The 16,845-nt window shown below is 52.0% G+C and overlaps 1 protein-coding gene across 1 annotated transcript in view; it reads right to left on the bottom strand.

Moving 5' to 3' along the window:
- nrp2a (neuropilin 2a) overlaps window positions 1-14,717 on the bottom strand; it is a 48,554-nt gene extending 33,837 nt beyond the window's left edge. Inside the window, exons 1-2 of the mRNA XM_078091359.1 lie at window positions 13,648-14,717; window positions 6,350-6,527 (exon numbers count right to left, since the gene is read on the bottom strand). Of these exons, the coding sequence (XP_077947485.1) occupies window positions 6,350-6,527; window positions 13,648-13,723 (254 nt within the window). The 5' untranslated portion in view covers window positions 13,724-14,717. The remainder of the gene's footprint in view (window positions 1-6,349; window positions 6,528-13,647) is intronic.
- Window positions 14,718-16,845: the final 2,128 nt, after the last annotated feature.

The following is a 16,845-nucleotide window of genomic DNA, read 5'->3' on the forward strand; positions in this document are numbered from 1 at the left end:
TGTCTCACTAATTACCGGGGCGGCTTCTTTGATGTGGGGGGAAAAGCTTCACAGACGTCTCTAGGCATTCATTCATTTTTTTTATATGCAACATCTGGCTAATATTCTAAACAGTTTGTTTTCTCGCTACTTCCTCAAACCCAAAAGTAATCAGTAAAACTGAGAGCTAGCAATCAGCACTGCGTGTCCCTTTGTGGCATCAGAGCACTTAGACTACTTTTGTGTTGCGTCTTGGAATAAAACGTGGATTAAGTTGAGTCTCTAAGCCTCTTTTCTTCGTTCATCTCATCCTGCAGTGTTTAAATTCCTACACAGAGCATCGGAGTTAAGACTGCAGATGGGAGGGATAATCCCAGCCGCATAATCTGGGTCAAAGTGGCATATGTACAGGTGAGGATCAAAAGGCAAAAATGCTGCAATGAACCTGCAATGTGCCAGCATTAAATAGCTATTTTTCATTGAAGTAAAAAAAGGCCAGTTTGCCAACAGTTCTGATCTGATATCACTTAGGAAAATGTTTTCAAATAGAGATTCATTTTGAAGTCTCAAATTTGATGGGGGTGTTATCCGAGATGGAGGTTTCAAAGGACGGGGGTATTAAATTGGCTTATGGCAATTGCAGGATCCATCATTTTCGACTCGAGGTCCGGATCCGTCCGCCCCTGCTGCAGCAAGGATGACTGTTCTCCAGCTCTCGCTCTCTCGAGGCCCTCGACTCTACGTAAGTGCAATGCTAAATTGCTGGAGTGCTCTTTTCCTCAATTCACATTATATCTGTGCACCAGCACGGAAGAACACGCGTGAATTATTTAAAGACAGATGTCATTCCTTTCTCTAAAGCGAGCCGCGTACTGCCGCCGCCGCCACGGGGGGCGAGCTCCCGCGGCCCGAACCAGCGCTTAAACCTCGCGGCGATCGAGGGCTGAAGACGGAATCTGCACAGGAAGCCGCAGTCCGCCTCTCTCACGCGCCTCTTGGTTGTAATCCTGCGTTACAGAGGCGATCGTGAAGGCTTTGGCCTCCGGCTCCCGCGGTGAGCCTGTAAGAGCCACCGCCGCTCTCCCTAAGTACGACTGCTTAGGCCTGTAACTGACACACACACACACACACACTCCAAACATGTGCCAACAAACGCACGCGCGCAGATAGACGGACGCTCACACACACTCTCCGCCGTTGTATCGCCAACGCCGCGGATAAAAGAGCTGAGAGCCTAATTAGGTTTTAATTGATTTTGGAGTGGGTCTCTATCCCCCCGCGCCTCCCTCTCTCTGCGCCTCGCTCGCTCCTGTCGTGGATTAGCGTCAGTGAGTGAGTGTTCCTCAGATGTGATTATTGACCTGTTCGCTCAGCCTCTCCCCGGGCTCTGATGAATACATGTATGAGGGCCTGACGTGCGAGAGCCCGCTGTCTGCCCCCCCCCCCCCCCGAACGCACATTCCACGACACACACGCACATGCATCAATTATTTGCACACGCAGACCCAGTAAAGACGCGCATAGGAGTCGCACACAAGCAGCACAGATACCATTTTTGCATGTTTCATTCGCACCCCGCCTATGTCTGGCACCCCCAACCGCCTCTCGCTGTTTCCCTGCTGCTTTCTGTCTGTCTGGGTCTGCATGGTCCGGCCCTGTGTTTAAGGAGCCATTACGGGGCACCGGTTTCCTCCCCACCTTCCTCGTGTTGTCCGCAGAGCAAAGCTCTGGAGTAGAGGAGGGGGGGGGGGAGGGGGCGTTAAGGGAAACTGAAAACCCTTGAGGGCCGGTAATTCTGCACCAGTCCAGACATGTCTTCCCTTCCTCGGCTCTCATATATCAGTCCGGCAAAACAGCTAATTGCCTTTCGCACCTCTGCTGTTTGTCGGAGACTAGGGACGCCCCCCCCACCCCCGCGGGCATCGGCACAGAGCCACGCACCTGCCGCCTGTATACATTGTTTGTGAATGCACAGGTCTAGACTACATTGATCACTCTGTAAACTAGATCGTGTTTAATTTAGTTAAAGCATCGAAATGCCGACGCAACATGAACAAAGCTTGCAGGGGGAGCGTCGAAACTGCACAAAGGATTAACAGATAATTTGCTGCGGCCGTCTGATTCGTTTTGTTTGTGCCCATAAAAGAGCAACAGCTGCTCTGGTACATCAGCAAACCGACTTGGCCGTGCTCACACACTTGAGGCCTTCAGTGGGAATGATTTCCCTCTTTGCTCTGCTCTGTGTGTGTGTGTGTGTGTGTGTGTGTGTGTGTGTGTGTGTCCGCCCCCCTCACTGTGTTTTTTCGTTCTCGGAGAACCAGATCCCAAACCGGTAAACAATGAAGAAACGTCTTTCGCTTCCTCCGTCTCTCTCTCGGTGATGGATACAAAAGCAGAAAGTAAGTTGAAGGGTTTGACACACACACACACACACACGCACACGCGCACACACACACACCATCCACTCCTCCCACCCTCAATCGGGACTCTAATAAACCATAAGTGCCTCTGAAATATTAACTAGATGAATCCCTGGATCCACAGGGCCTGCCAGCCCCCCCCCCCCCCCCCAAAAAATAGCCCTTCCCTCTACCTCGTCTCCTCGTGCCTCACCCGTCTCCCCCGTGCCTCACAGAGCCGTACTTACACAAGGCTGAGGCCTGACCGCTGACCACAGGCCGTCTGGGCTCGGCCCCGGACCTTCTCGAGCGCCATCGATCTGAAACATCAGACTATAACTGCCGTCTGAGCCGAAGCCGTGACCCTGCTCTCCCCGCTGGATGCATTAGAAATCCTCGATCAACAAGGCTATTTGTATCTGCAGAGAGTCCAGACAGAATTTAGAGGACTCTTTATTTGGTCCGAGGCTTGACTCAGCTTATGAAAACGCGTGTAAATAAAGAAGGCATGGATAATGGCTTTTCCCTTTTTGAGTTACTTATCACATCCACATCAGCTGAAGACTGTGAGCTTGTCCTCATCGCCTTCCAAGTGCCGGTTATTGACGGATCAGAACCTGAACAACTCCCTTCTGTCGTGACCTCTGGCGGGTCATCTGTCTCTCCTCTCATCCCCGTCTCTCTCCTTCCCCGGGCCATTACTGATCATCTATCGATCTCCCGTTACAAGCGCTGTACAGATCCCACACCTCGCCGAGCTCCCTTCGGGTATCAGCAATAAGGGTGACGTCATGGTCACGGGAGAGTTGTTGCTTCGTCTCCCTGTGATCCAAAGAGATTTACAGCTGTGCGAGCGCGCAAAGTTATAAAGTTATACCATCAAATCTTCCCACCTCGGGCCGCGGTCAATAACAAATAACCAAAAAAATAAGTGAGGAATAAAAATCACAAAGGTGAAAGAAATGGATCTTCAGAAAGGACGACAGACTTTTATGGTGCGCGCGCATGTGTGTGTGTGTGTATGTGTGTGTGTATGGGATACGGTTTCAATGTTTAATGCGAGTGTGTAAAAATAAAACACCTCCTCCTGAGGCCAGAGAAGAACAAAAGGGAGGAAAGACATAGATCAAGAATGGGAGGGAGATGAAGCGAAAGCGAGAGGGCTGTGGAGAGGGAGGGGGAATCGTTCAGCTGGTGTATCACTAGGTAGCATCCTGGGGCTCGGCGATGGCAGATTGCATTAGAGATATGGGCCTGATATTTCATCTAGCCTTTATTACATTTAGTTCACATCAATCGGCTGGCAACCCGGAGCTAAGAGCTATTTGGCACGTGGCCGGACTCCCCCTGAAATGAAATCCTGAATTAAAGTGCCACCTCAGAGCAGGAGCGCCTGCACGGGGCTGCGGATTCGATTGCTGCAGTGGAGCCGCGGTCTGGCCACGTTGCATCTTCAGAGCGCCGACTGTTTGAACCCAATGATGGAAAATCTCCAGATGTCAAGCGATGTTAGACCCCCTTGCCTGTGCTGACTAAGCACTTTTCTCTGTTTTATCAGGGATTAAAGTGCCCAAAGGGTGGGGGGATTTTGATGCTTCAGGAGCGCTCCTACGCCGACAGGTTGCACGCCGGAGTGAAATGCGTACGTGGCCGTGCACAACGAAAACACGTGTCCATTCACCATCTATGTAACTTTGTTAGTATGTATGTTTCTGGTTTCTCCCTTGCTGCCGGCTCCGTAATCCCAACTGTCACGCAGATTTTCAGCCTTGACCAAGATGGCGAGCCCTCCACCTCCGCAGCCGCTTCCGGCTCCCTTCGCCCAAACCTCGCGAAAGGACCGTGAAAACATGCAGAAATCGACTCTCTGCACCCCCCCCCCCCCTCACACTGCCATGCCGAATCATACAGGCAAAAAAAGGACGCTGCTTGTAAAAGCAGCTACAGGGCTCGGATCAATCCGGGTAAAAGGCATAGCACAGGACGGAGAGAGTGCGGATATCGAGCCAGACTTTGGCCTTTTCCACTTATTTCTTCTGCTATTTAGGCGCTCCAAAGGGAAAACGCATCCCCGTGACCACAAGAGGGAAAACACATGCGTGTTGGAGGCTATGCATAAATAAAAGTTGCTGTGATCCTGTGAAAAATGGGGCGATCGCCAGAAGGCCGGATGGACGGATAGGTGGAAAGAAGGATGAAGGGAAGCTCAAACTCACTGGCATTGCTCGCAGAGTTACTCACACGGAGACGCCTCCCCCTCCCACCCACTCTCTCTGACTCTCACACTCGTACATACAGGAAGACGGGAGTTTGAGTGGGAGTGTGTGTTGGGAGGGCAGGCCAAAGCCTCGGGGCCCTCCAGGCGTGTGTAAGAAAAAGGAAGAGGAAAAAACGGAAGAAAAAACTCATCCCAATGAAACCTTCTGTGGAGAAGAGAAACGAGGAGGCAATTTCAGTTTTCTTTCCTCCTCCCTCGGCCTCCTATAGCCCTGCACGCCTCGGGCTGTGAGAAACTGCTTGACACACTGCTTATCAGCTGCTGTGCCCCCCCCCGTCCCCCCCGTCCCCTGTGCTCGGGCAGTGCAGTGAGCTGCCGTGTCGACACCGTGACGTAGTCACTCAGAAGTCGTACCGCCGTGGAGATAATTATGCAACATTTTGCACCGAGGCATCAAAATAACGTCGGGCCGCCCCGCTGCGACGTGACACGGCTCTGTGGACGGAACCGACTCATCGATCGCGTCACGAAAGGGACCGGCCGGACAAATTGCTTTGTCAGGGAACAATGCCAAAATAAAAAACTGAAAAACACAAACATGTGGGATTATTAATTCCTCAATTTGCAGTGGGAAGGGAGGCCTGAGGGAATAAACGGCCATAACAGCCGAGACTACACTGAAACTTCTCGTCTGTGTTCACTTTAAACAGACAACGAGAAAGTGGGTGAACTGCGTAACATTCCCCCTGACACTGTTTTACTAAAATGGATTTAACAGTGGAGGCCGTGACCTCTTCCTCCTTCCTCTGAGGTCAAAGACAATAGAAGACCATATGATTTGGATTATTTGTCTCTCTGAGAAAGCTTATGCGGTCACATCCAGTCAAACAGCTGGGCTCCATCTTCTTATTCTTCGCCATTTATTCTCATTAACTTCAACTACATCATAATACTTTTCTCTCATACAATCTGGTCTTTCTTTGCGTTACGTTCTCCCCGAGGACTATTGTGATGAAACTGAATAGGTTGTTAAAGAACAGTAATCCTCAAGCTGCGTCTAAGCTTTTTGAGGAGAGCATGTTTTGCCCTTCAGCATGAGAAGAATAAAACTAAATACCTTTTGACAAAACATGTTACATCACCAGTGGAAGAAGGGATTATTGAGGCGAATCACTCGTTCCGTGCAGTCTTTATTGTGACCCGCTCGTCCTTCATCCACCAGCACATTCCCTGTTGAGGTAACGTGCAGCTGATGTGCCCTTGAGCAAGGGATTCAAGCCACCTGTTGCTCCAAATCAGCCTTTAAAATGGCTGAAATGACAAAAGGCTGCGCTTGCACTGGGCAGCATCCAGGACGTGATGCGGTGGGGGGGTGAGAAAGTGAAAAGGGGGGGGGGCAGAAAAGAGCTGCTGCACTCGCCACTCTCAGAAAAAAGAAAGAAAAAAACCCCCCAGTGCACTTAATGTCTGCGTTTTGCAGAAAGCTTGACAATTAAAATTTCCTTTGCAACTGACCTGTTGTGGTCAAAATGTGGAAAACGCTTCAACGATTTGGGATTAAGCCAATGAATAATAATGGTGTAATGGGGAAAAAACAAACTAAAAACGGTGCTTTAACAGGAAATTGCTTATTCGAAAATGCAAATGCCTTTGCAAGATACTGATGAAAATGTCAACACAAATCATTTATTCAGCCAGAATAATAATAATACACAAGGCTCATTGGCTTCAGTCATTATTCCGTCCGTCTTACTTGCAGTCCAGCCGCTCTATCTCAAAGTGTGGGTTGAAGTTGAGGACGATGCGCTGCGACGGCTCCGGCGCCGTGACGATCCAGTGACAGTTCTGGTGAGGCGGGTACTCCAGAGGATAACCGGGGGAGGTGATGTAACCGGCCTTGCTGGCATCAAAGAGGCCTCCGCACTCCGCCGCTGTGAGAGGGAGAGATACGGAAGGGTGAGGCACAGTTAATGACTTTTAAACTCCGCAAACTGAGCGTGTTTCTACATCTGTCATTTGCGCGGCAGGCCCGGCGTCACACCGTACAAATCCCCAGTAAATGACAGCGACTCGGAGGACGCTCCGGGTTTTTATCTCGTTTCTCAGCATGAAGATGTGATGAGCAACAAATGAGCAGTAAAACAAAGAAAGCAATTTTAGGCCGTCAGTTTGGAGGAAATTGGAAAAACTTCTCCATTGTGGATTGTCAATGCGAGTGGGGCCGCGTTGGGCGAGCTATTAAAACAATAAAAGATCATCAATGCTGCATTTGTTGGCTGCGCACGCACACACACACACACACACACACACAGAAATGCACGGAGCCTCTTGCCACCCCCTTCCACATCCAGGCTCTTATCTCCCCGCAGGGAGCGTTCACCAAGTGTAATTGTTGCTCCGGCAAGCCAATCTGCAAACATTAGGACACATTCCCCGATCCTATCACGCTCTCCCAGGAACAATAGCCCGCCAATGGCGTCGCTCGGCGGGCTTCGGCAGGAAGTGACACGCAGACGGCCTGTCTGCCGGGGTTCTGGGGGTCACCCCGACTCTGTAATGAGAAGCCCAGCGCGGCAACAAAAGGCCCCATTCTCTGCTCGCGGGCCGGACAGCTAAAGCGGCTCTCGCGCCTCGCGTTATCTCCCATAAACACGCCAAACACATAAACTCACGTGCACATACAAAAGAAACATGTCGTCTGCGTGTGCACACTCACACACACACACACACACAACGGGACAGAGCGCTCACACGTACGCAGCGCTGTGCACAATGGTTCTTTTATTACTCTTGCATTGCAATAGGTTTTCAGGCATTATTACTCTCCGCGGAGGCAAAGGAGCAACGTGTTCTCCATGACAACAAGCGGGAATGGGTACCTCTGTATATGTGTGTGGGATCGTGGATGCGCCAGTGGGATCTCTCAATGTAATGAACTTTATGATATTGGACTCAAAGCGACGAATGTTTTCGTAATATTGTTGCAGGCGTGCGTCTGCCAAAATAAGAAAAACAACATCCAGAGGAAGGAGAGCGGCTATATGGGGCAACAAACTAAAGCTTATGGTATACCGCCATTAACAATGCACCGCCGAATGGTGGGCTTAACCACTCAGCCGCTGAGATGCATCTATTCTTGACAGAAATGGGTTGATATTCCTGCCTGTTCCTTTCACATTTCTGTGAAAGCTTCAATAAAGAAAGCAGAGAAAGAAAGAAAGAAAGAAAGAAAGAACAGCACCAAAGGCTTGAAGTGTAATAGACCCTTCAAGTGTTGACATTTCCACCGCCTATTGTGCTTAAAAGGCACACTTAAGATTCTTTGACATTTGATAGAGGAGCGATGGCTTCCTCGCCGCGTTGCCTGAGAGGAGCGATGCCCACGCTCACACGCAACAGCTGCCGCTGATTTTTCGTTTTTGAGTGCACGACTCCAGCCGCCCACGAGCGCGCGCGGATGCACGCGCACGCGGAGGGCTGCTTTAACACGCGCGCGCGCTGCTCCGTCTTCAAACGGCCCACACACACACACACACACATCTAAACGCACACAGAGGGCCTGTCAATCACAGGGGCCAACCGAGTCGGAGAAAAACAGCTAACTGAAACATTTCAAAAAGATAGCGGGGATGGCAAAGAGTGACACCACACACACAGACACACACACGCACACACAGACAGACATCCCTTCATCTGCAGCCATTGTTGGGTAGCCTACGGAGGGAGCGGTGTGCAGGAGGCTATCAGCACGCAGAGCCGTGGCAGATTAAGCCGTTTGGGAGGAATCCTGCAGCCTCAACAGTTTCCTGAGCTGCCCATTCAACTGCCTCCGGGAAAGGATGAAGAGGAGCAGGTGGAGGCGAGAGGGGCGAAGTGGGGTTTGGGTGAGGGGGGGGGGGGGATTACAGCGGGAAGGAAAATGGAAGAGAGGCGAAGGGGAGGATGAAAGGGAGAGAGGGAGAGGAGGATTTGCAGACAGTGAGGCGATGGATAAGGATGCAGTGAGGAAGAGGCGGGGAGATTGATCGGACGGGGACGAGGGTGAAGGCGGCGGGTGGGCTTGATGTGCAACGGGCGGGCGCGAGGACCCGCGCGGGAAGAGTGAGGAGGAGAGAGAGGACGGGAGACAGGCAGGAGAGCGAGGGAGGAGGGGAGGCGACAAAAGGTGATGAGGAAGGAGAAATACAGAGGGGGGAGGAAGAGAGAGAAGGATGTTGTGAGCGAGGAAGGGAAGAGATGAAGCGGAGGGAGTGTGACTGAGTGTGTGTGTGTGTGTGTGTGTGTGTGTGTGTGTGTGTGTGTGTGTGTTTGTGTGCAGAGAGTGTGCAGAGAGCCTGACGAGCCTCATTAAGACATGCCTGCTATCCAGCAGCTCCCTGTAGACACTGACCCCACTGGGAAACCTCTGTCAGTCAGCACACAAGCACTATCTGTGTGTGTAGTTTATGTGTGTGTGTGTGTGTCATGTTTGGGTTTGTCGGTGTTTGTTTGCTGCTTCTGAAGAAAAGAAGTACAGGGATGCGGCAGCAATATATCTCCTCTAAATGAATGAGGACATTGTCTCATGACAGATGTGTGTTTGTTTGCTAATTGCTTGGATGTCCGCAATAATTATAATTATATATATATATATATATATATATACACCCACACAAAGTGCGTGTGCATGTCTGTGTTTGCGTGCGTTTCACTGCTAAGCAGAAGGTCACGGGGAGAACAGAACTCGTGGTGTTGGATGAGTAACACAGAGGAAGCACTCAGCGATCTTCATCAATTACACCGTCTCTTCTACTAGGGAAGCCAATCTGTCTACACACACACACACACACGCACACACACACACACAAGCCCCTCATATGTTTCTACCGTGCGGTGAACAGATGTCGCCACTATGTTTGTGCACACTGAATGAGCTTGTATTTTCTAATGTTTTTCATTCATTTTTGGGATGAAACTGAACTTTGACGTATACTGTGTGTGTGTGTGTGTGTGTGTCTCAGCATCCACGTCCACGTTGTTCGTTGTCAGCGTGGATCCTGTCAATGATCGGAATGTTAAGTGAGACCTGTGCGTGCACATTCGCCATGGTCACTCCAGATCAAGTCAAACCCAGAAGACGACTTTGTTGAGCGGCGAGTGCCTTTATCTTCATTTTCTGAAAAAAAAAGAAATGTGCATATGTCTGCATGTCTCTGCTCGTGCTCTGTGTGTGTGTGTGTGTGTGTGTGAACGCCCCCGCCCTCTCATTTCTATTAGCCGCCTTATCGGGAGAAGTATGGCGTCACGCTCTGGGATAAGCCGCGAGTGTGAGGAGAGGCGCTGATAAATCCCTCCATCATTCCTAGTACCCCCCCCCCCCCCCCCCTCTCCACCCACCTTAATTAAAAAGTGCTATCGCCCAGAGTAAGGGAATGAGAGGGGAGAGCGGGCCGCGCTCATCCATTCAGTCGAGAGCAGGGGTTGTCTCTCTGACTGCTTTTAATCACCCGTTCCACACTGGACCGGACCCAAGCGGAGGGAGAGGATGAGGAGGACGGGCGAGGAAGAGAGATTCATTTTGATGGCACTGAGCTCCGCGGCGGGACGGCGGCGCTCTGGGGAATAGAACCCGTGATGGGAGCGGTGTCGGTAGAAAGGAAAAACCCCTCCCTGATTTATACGATTGTATACATACACATATCCAGAGGACCCTTTTTGGGAGGCTTTTTGATAAATGTACGTTCCCTGGTGTGTGTGTGTGTGTGTGTGTGTGTGTGTGTGTGTGTGTGTGTAGGGATTGGGGGTGCAAACAGCTGACTTTGGAACACATAAAAATCAGCCAAACAACAATCAGCCCCCCCGCGATGACATGCGATGCTCACGGACAAAAGCTCTTTGTTTAACAGCGAATGTTAAAAGTGTTTAAAGGGGGATTATTTTCTTCTAAGAACCATCACCATATCCCCAAATCCTCCTGTCCTCCCCCTCGGTCTCCTTTTCTCCCCCCTTCCTCCCTAACAGGATAAGTGCCCCATGCTAATCAGCTAAATGCACAGCGCTGGCCGTGGTGATCAATGGTTCAATGGATCAATCGAGTAAACAGATGGTTGCTGGGGCCTGCAGGCGGAGTGGGGGGGATTGGGGTGGGGGGGGGCTAATCCTAAACGCTACCTGACTCTCTGGCTGACTACAGTATCATGTCTCTCTCCCCCCTGAGTCGCTTCGGCGCTCAGCACCAGCTCGTGACTCTCATACCTGACCGGTATCGAACGGGCCGCCCGGTCAGTCTTTGGCTGTGAATGCTAATAGGCGACCTTGGCGACCCAGGGCCGATTAAAACCCAGAGAAATGCAAAGAATCTATACGGGCGGGGTCACAGAGGAGGGGGGGGGGGAGAGAAAGAAGGGCGAAGGCGTAAAACAAATAAGAGAACCGTTTAAAAAAAAAAAGACCAGCAAAGAAGATCCAACAAGAAGAAAGTCCGTTCAGCCACGGACCTGACATTTGGAAAAGAAATCCCACTCTGGAGGAAGTCGATACCGTAGGTGGAAGGATGCACAGCAGCACACTCAATAAACATGCAAATGTGATGCTTAATGGCCTGAATATTAATGCCGGTGGTAGGGAGTAATTGATGTACATGTCGCAGAGGCAAACTACTGTGATTACAGTACAAGTCTTTTCTGCTTTCGGGTACGAGGACTGCAGCAAAAAGCGTCCTTGCGCGGCCCGCGAGGGAACGCCACCAGCGGCGAACAGCAGGCCACAGCTGGAAATGTCCAAGCACCAAACATCTCTCACGGGTCATCAACCTCACAGACTGTCACGGCTTTACACCCGCAGGCGCGCAACGTTTCTCTTCAACAGCATTGTATTTTTGTTCTCTCTTTCTCTCTTTTCAAGGGAAACAATCTTTGCTACTGGAAACGTTCCCAGCCTCCCAAACCAGATGGAGCCGATCGTCAAAACCAGGAGGCTTTAATGTGCCGCCAAGGCTCTCTCTCTCTTTTGGGTTTTGTTTTTATGAATTGTAGATACACTTCACTTCTACCCACTCTTGAGCCGTGCCACATTGAGCGAGAACCGACGCGTTCGCTCTGGATCCAGTGGCCTCAGAACTGTGTGACCCCTGATGCAGCCCCCCCCCCCCTCCCCCCCTCCTCCTTCTCCTTCTGTTTCTTCACATTAAGACCCCAGTGGATTTTCTTTGACTTGGCTTTGCTTCCATTCTTCTCGTCAGTCACTGTCTCTCTGCCCCCCCCCCCCTCTCTCCCTCCCTCCCTCCCTCTCTCTCTCTCTCTCTCTGCCAACGCTGCACCCTTCTTGTCTCTGAACCTCCCCGCTCTGTCTCCGATCTGTTCTCCTTCAGTCTCTCTTTCCTCTGGCATCTGTGCGTAATGTGGCTCTCGGGGGGAGCACAGAGGCAGGGACATGCGGTGCAGTGTCTTGGCAGGGGAAAGAGAGAGAGAGAGAGAGAGAGAGAGAGAGAGAGTGGAGGGCTGGAGGGAGGGGAAGGGGAAGGGGAGGGGGAGCTTCTTGCTTGCCTGACTGCCAAGAGGCCCACATCTGCCTCTGATCAAGGGGCGCACAGGCAGCCATGAAACACAAACACGCACGGACAGCGAGAGGGGCGGCGCGGCCGAGTGTCCTATTTACAACAAGTAGCCTAAACACGGAGGAAGGGCCCACGTGAATCGGCCCCCAGCCGGCTGCTGCCACAGGGACTCGACTGTCGTGATGGGATCGGGTACTTCTCCCGGTGGAGAGGAACACTGCTGCCACATGTAGACACACACACACACAGTCGAATGTGCTATTACGACTTAATAAGCATGTAGAAAGTGTTACACACAAAGCAACAAGAGTGTCCCCAACGTGCAAACAACCCCCACCATCGTCGCGCACATTTCTGGTGACATGATGAAGCGAAAACTGATAAATTGCCGTTGTGGGATCATGTTTGCCATTTGGACCACTGTGCTCCCTGGTGTTATATCCACATTTAGTGTGGCTTCTAAATAAATATGGCACCGTCTCTCTCTCGTAACGGAAGGAATTGGCAATCGTGTGGTTTAAGTGCCTTAAAGCAAGGCTCCGAATCCCTAACCAGCTGCAGGGCTCCTATTCGGCGGCTCATCCTGCATAATCTCCCCGCTTATTGTTATTTTATGCTGAGAGCGCACGGAGGAGGCGGCGGTGCGCCGCGCCGCGCCGCGCCGCACGGAGCTGCCGGCACTCAGCCACCGCGGACCTGCCTTCTACCTGCACGCACGACCCCGGGGAGCACGAAGAGATACACGGAGGAAGACTGTGGTGGCCGAGGAACGTAATGGTTATAATGGTGATGATTACAGTGTTTTCCGATGGCAGCGTTACCTTTTACGCACGGTATGGTGCAGATTACAGTGCAGGCTACGCCTAAAAACCTGTTACCTTATCCAGATGTGAGAAAGCATTTTTTAATCGGGCACACGTTTGTTTATTTCCCTTGATGAATAATTAAATGACTGAAAAAACAAGGGGAAACTCGGAGTAAACAATGTGATGTGTGCATATAATCAGCTCATTCACAGTCCAGTGAGCAGCTCCCAGTAGAGCTGGGACAGATGACTGTTTCCGATCCTCTAAATATTTCATGTTTGTTACTTTTAAACGGGCAACAGCTGGCTTGGAACGGAGCTGAATTAGACACACTTCAATTTAAAAAGTCCTCTTTGTTTTGGTCCACACACGCACACACAAATCTGTCTCTATTTATATGTAAATATAGACATACAATTCTCCATAACCTCCATAACCTTTACTCTTTCTCAATAGGAAAAGTAAATAACCATAAAAATAAATCAGCATTGTGTCTAGTCATCATTAGCTGCTCATGCATTCATTTGTTAAAATAATGTGAAACACATGATACTGGTCTCTTTTGAAAGAAATCATTTTATCCGCCCATCAGATTCCGCCAAATGTCACGTTTAGATTGAGATCATATTTTGTTTTTTCCCCCCATTTTGGCGTGTTTTGGTGGAGCCGGACCATGTGTGCGTAGAAATCAAAGAAGTGAGCAAAACTCACCAGTTTCTCCTCTGACTCTCAACGCTACATGACACATTGTCATCAGAAATCCAATCAGCGATGACTGAAAATCCATCTTGGATGACGCAGGAACTCGCGGCGAGCTTTAAGTTTATAATGTTTCCACCTCGTAGAATATGAAATGCTGCTGTTCTTCCCAAAAGTAAAAATAAAAAACCCACACCCCGGTTGGACCAGAAACCGGTGGCGGGCAGTCAAAGCGAGACCACTTCAGGAATAATCCCGTTCATCAACCATTGGTGGTGAAAAATGTGTAAACTACATGTAATCAATGCAAATCTATTTGCCTTTTAAGTCTGTGCATGTAGAGGTGCGATGCCTCTCAAGTGCATCCAGAATACAGTGAACAAACAAACAAACTCCTTGATCAATGCTGCGTGCGCTCCGCAGCTCGGAGGCTTTCTGCGCTCCAGAGACGGCGGCTCCAGGGTGCGTCAAGTTCCGGCCGGTCCCCCCTCCGTTTCAACCCCTCTCTGCGTCCCCCGCGATGGGGTCGGTCCTCCCGTCCACAGTCTCAGCTCTCTGGGAAGCGCGTGTCCGAGTGTCAGCAGCTGCTTCTTTTTGAATGCTCGCGGAATAACAGGCGCGACAAAAGGTGCTGCGCGCTCGCTCTCCAAAAGCAACACAAACAAAACCAAAAAAAAAAGACCTCCGACGGCAGCGCTCCTCTCTCTCCTGCGCGTCTTTCTCCCTCTCTGCTAGCGGCTCCGCTCCGTTACAGCCTGACACGGAGCCCGGCGTGCGTCCTGCGACCGCGTCTGGGAGGCGTGCGTAGTGAGTTGTGCGCGTGTGCTGGAGGGATCGAGCTTTTTGAGCCGAGCAGCTATCGCGTTACAGTCACGGCGCCTCGGCTCCGCCCCCTCCCGTAAGGTGGCTGTTCATAGGGAGGGGGGAGAGAGAGAGAGAGAGAGGGAGAGAAGGGGGGAGCACGTGGACGCACCAACCGCTCTCTTGCAGAAGATCCCACAGATATGCGCTCTTCCACAGATAAGACACATTGTAATGGTAAACCGGGATGCAGAGCTCCTCCCGAGGCCGCCTTCAAAAGGAACGCAGAGGGGGGAGAGAAAAGTCCAGGACGGGGAGAGAGAGGGAGGAGTGCGTCTCTGGGGTTAGGGGTGGTAGCCCATAAGACATGGCACAAGGCCGCCTTACACCGCGAAAGACACATGAAACGCCCCAGCCAAAGTCGGGGCGCTCAACCCAAACGGGAGCCCCCCGGCCCTGCCCCGCGCGCCCCTGCCCCGCGCCTCTGCCCTGCAATCAGCCCGGCCTAAATACAGAGCGGGAGGCCGTGTAATGACACGGCGAGCGAGCCCAAAATAATCCGCCGAGAAAGGCCTCTCCGGCGTCCGGCCCATGCGCCCTGCCTCTGGCTTGTGTTACCGTGTCATGCAAGGGCCCGGCTGAGGCCCCCCTCCCAGCCGCGCAACGAGGCCCTTTATTTGGAATGGCTAGGTGCATTCCTGCAGGTCAGGGAGAACAGGGGGGTGTAAGGTGAAGTTTTTACTTACTTCTACAGGCTTTTAAAACAAAAACGGCGAGCAGAAAATAACACGCTTTCGGAGTTCCTCGCCGCCTCGTTCTCCTGTGACAGCCACGAGGCGCGAGCAAAGTCAACAAAAGACCCATACCTTCCCCCCCCCCCTCTCTCTCTCTCTCTCTCTCCCCCCTCTGAACGCCCTTCACGAAAGGTTGTGTGACAGGCTCGGGTGCCACCGTCTGCCTGTCAGCCCCGTCAACTGTCATCCTCGGCTGCTCCACCCCCCCCCACAGGTGGAGTAGATGCCATCGACTTGCAGCTTTCGGTGTTTATTATTTATTTTTCAAGCCCCCCGCCCCCCCCGAAGACCCCGAGGGTGCGGCGGGCTGTCACATGTCGCCGTGATTGGCTAATCTGAGCCTCAGGAGGTGCCGGAGGGAGGGGTGGTGGGGGGGGGGGTCGGCACTGTTTGCCATGCTGTATGAGTGTATCGATGAGTGGGAATGATTCAGTCTTTCTGACGTGAGGCTTCATGTAGCCCCCCCCCCCCCTCCCCCACGATGATCCCCTCCACGAGTGAGATAAAGATAGAGACGACACAGACACTATCAGAGTGACACGGGGCCACTTCTTACTCCGCTCTGTCCCTCCCTCATAGTCCCCCGGGGTCATTTGATACTCCTCTCTCCCATTTGTCAACATCTCTGCCCCCACCGTCGGGGCCCCCAAACCCCCCCCCACCCCCCATACCCCTCACACAAATATTGGGTCAACGCATGGCTAATGGAGCCCAACAGTCCACCAGAGAAAGAGGGGATAGAGAGGAAATGTTGTATTGATCTCACTCGCCTTCATATCCCCGATTGGGTGAGTTTTTTTCTTTTCCCACGTGGAAAATGGAGGAGTTTTCTGTTGGTGGAACCCATCCAGCCGAGCCGTCCCTCCCCAGTTCCTCTTCTCATCACTTAAAACGTGCTGCAGTAAAGATGAGCACTATAGACATTGGTGTAGGAGGCTGTGTGCGGGTACCACAGCGCTGACATCCAACACTCGACCCCCCCCCCCGCAGCTGCGACGTGCGACCCTGACGCCTTAAAGGTCTTTACCATCCTTGTTCTCTCTGTAGCCCCCCCTCCCTCCCACACCTGGGCTGCGTTCACTCGTGGCTAGTGGAGGGTAACACAACAAGGTCTGTCTCCCCCGTTTCGTGTGTGTGTGTGTGTGCGAGGGAGAGGAAGGGGGGGGGGGGGGGGGGGGGGAGACAGATAGCAGCCGCTGCCATACTGCCTCGCTTATCACAACCTGCCCGGGAGACTGACAGCATGACTGATAACTCCCCCCCCCCCCCCTCTTTCACTCCCCTCCCCCCGTCTCTGTCACACACACACACACACACACACACACATCCCTCTACCTCTTTCACTCTCTCAGCACTTCGCCTCACTCTCGTCCCCCTTCTCCCCCGGTCAGCCGGCTGTAGGTTCGAGGAGGAGGGCGCCGTGCGAAGGTCTAGTCGTCCCCTCGAGAGGCGGAGTCGAGGCCTTCGGCTCTCCTCTCTTCCTCGCCGACGGACACGGCTCCAGATCTGACGGTGGGGAGATAAGCCAGATAGCCTCGACTTGACCCTGTCAACATCTCCAGTGAGTGAGTGTGTGTGTGTGTGTGTGTGTGTGTGTGTGTGTGTAGGGTGGGAT

Source organism: Gasterosteus aculeatus, chromosome 1 (assembly GCF_964276395.1).
Source record: "Gasterosteus aculeatus chromosome 1, fGasAcu3.hap1.1, whole genome shotgun sequence".
Classification (NCBI taxonomy): domain Eukaryota; kingdom Metazoa; phylum Chordata; class Actinopteri; order Perciformes; family Gasterosteidae; genus Gasterosteus; species Gasterosteus aculeatus.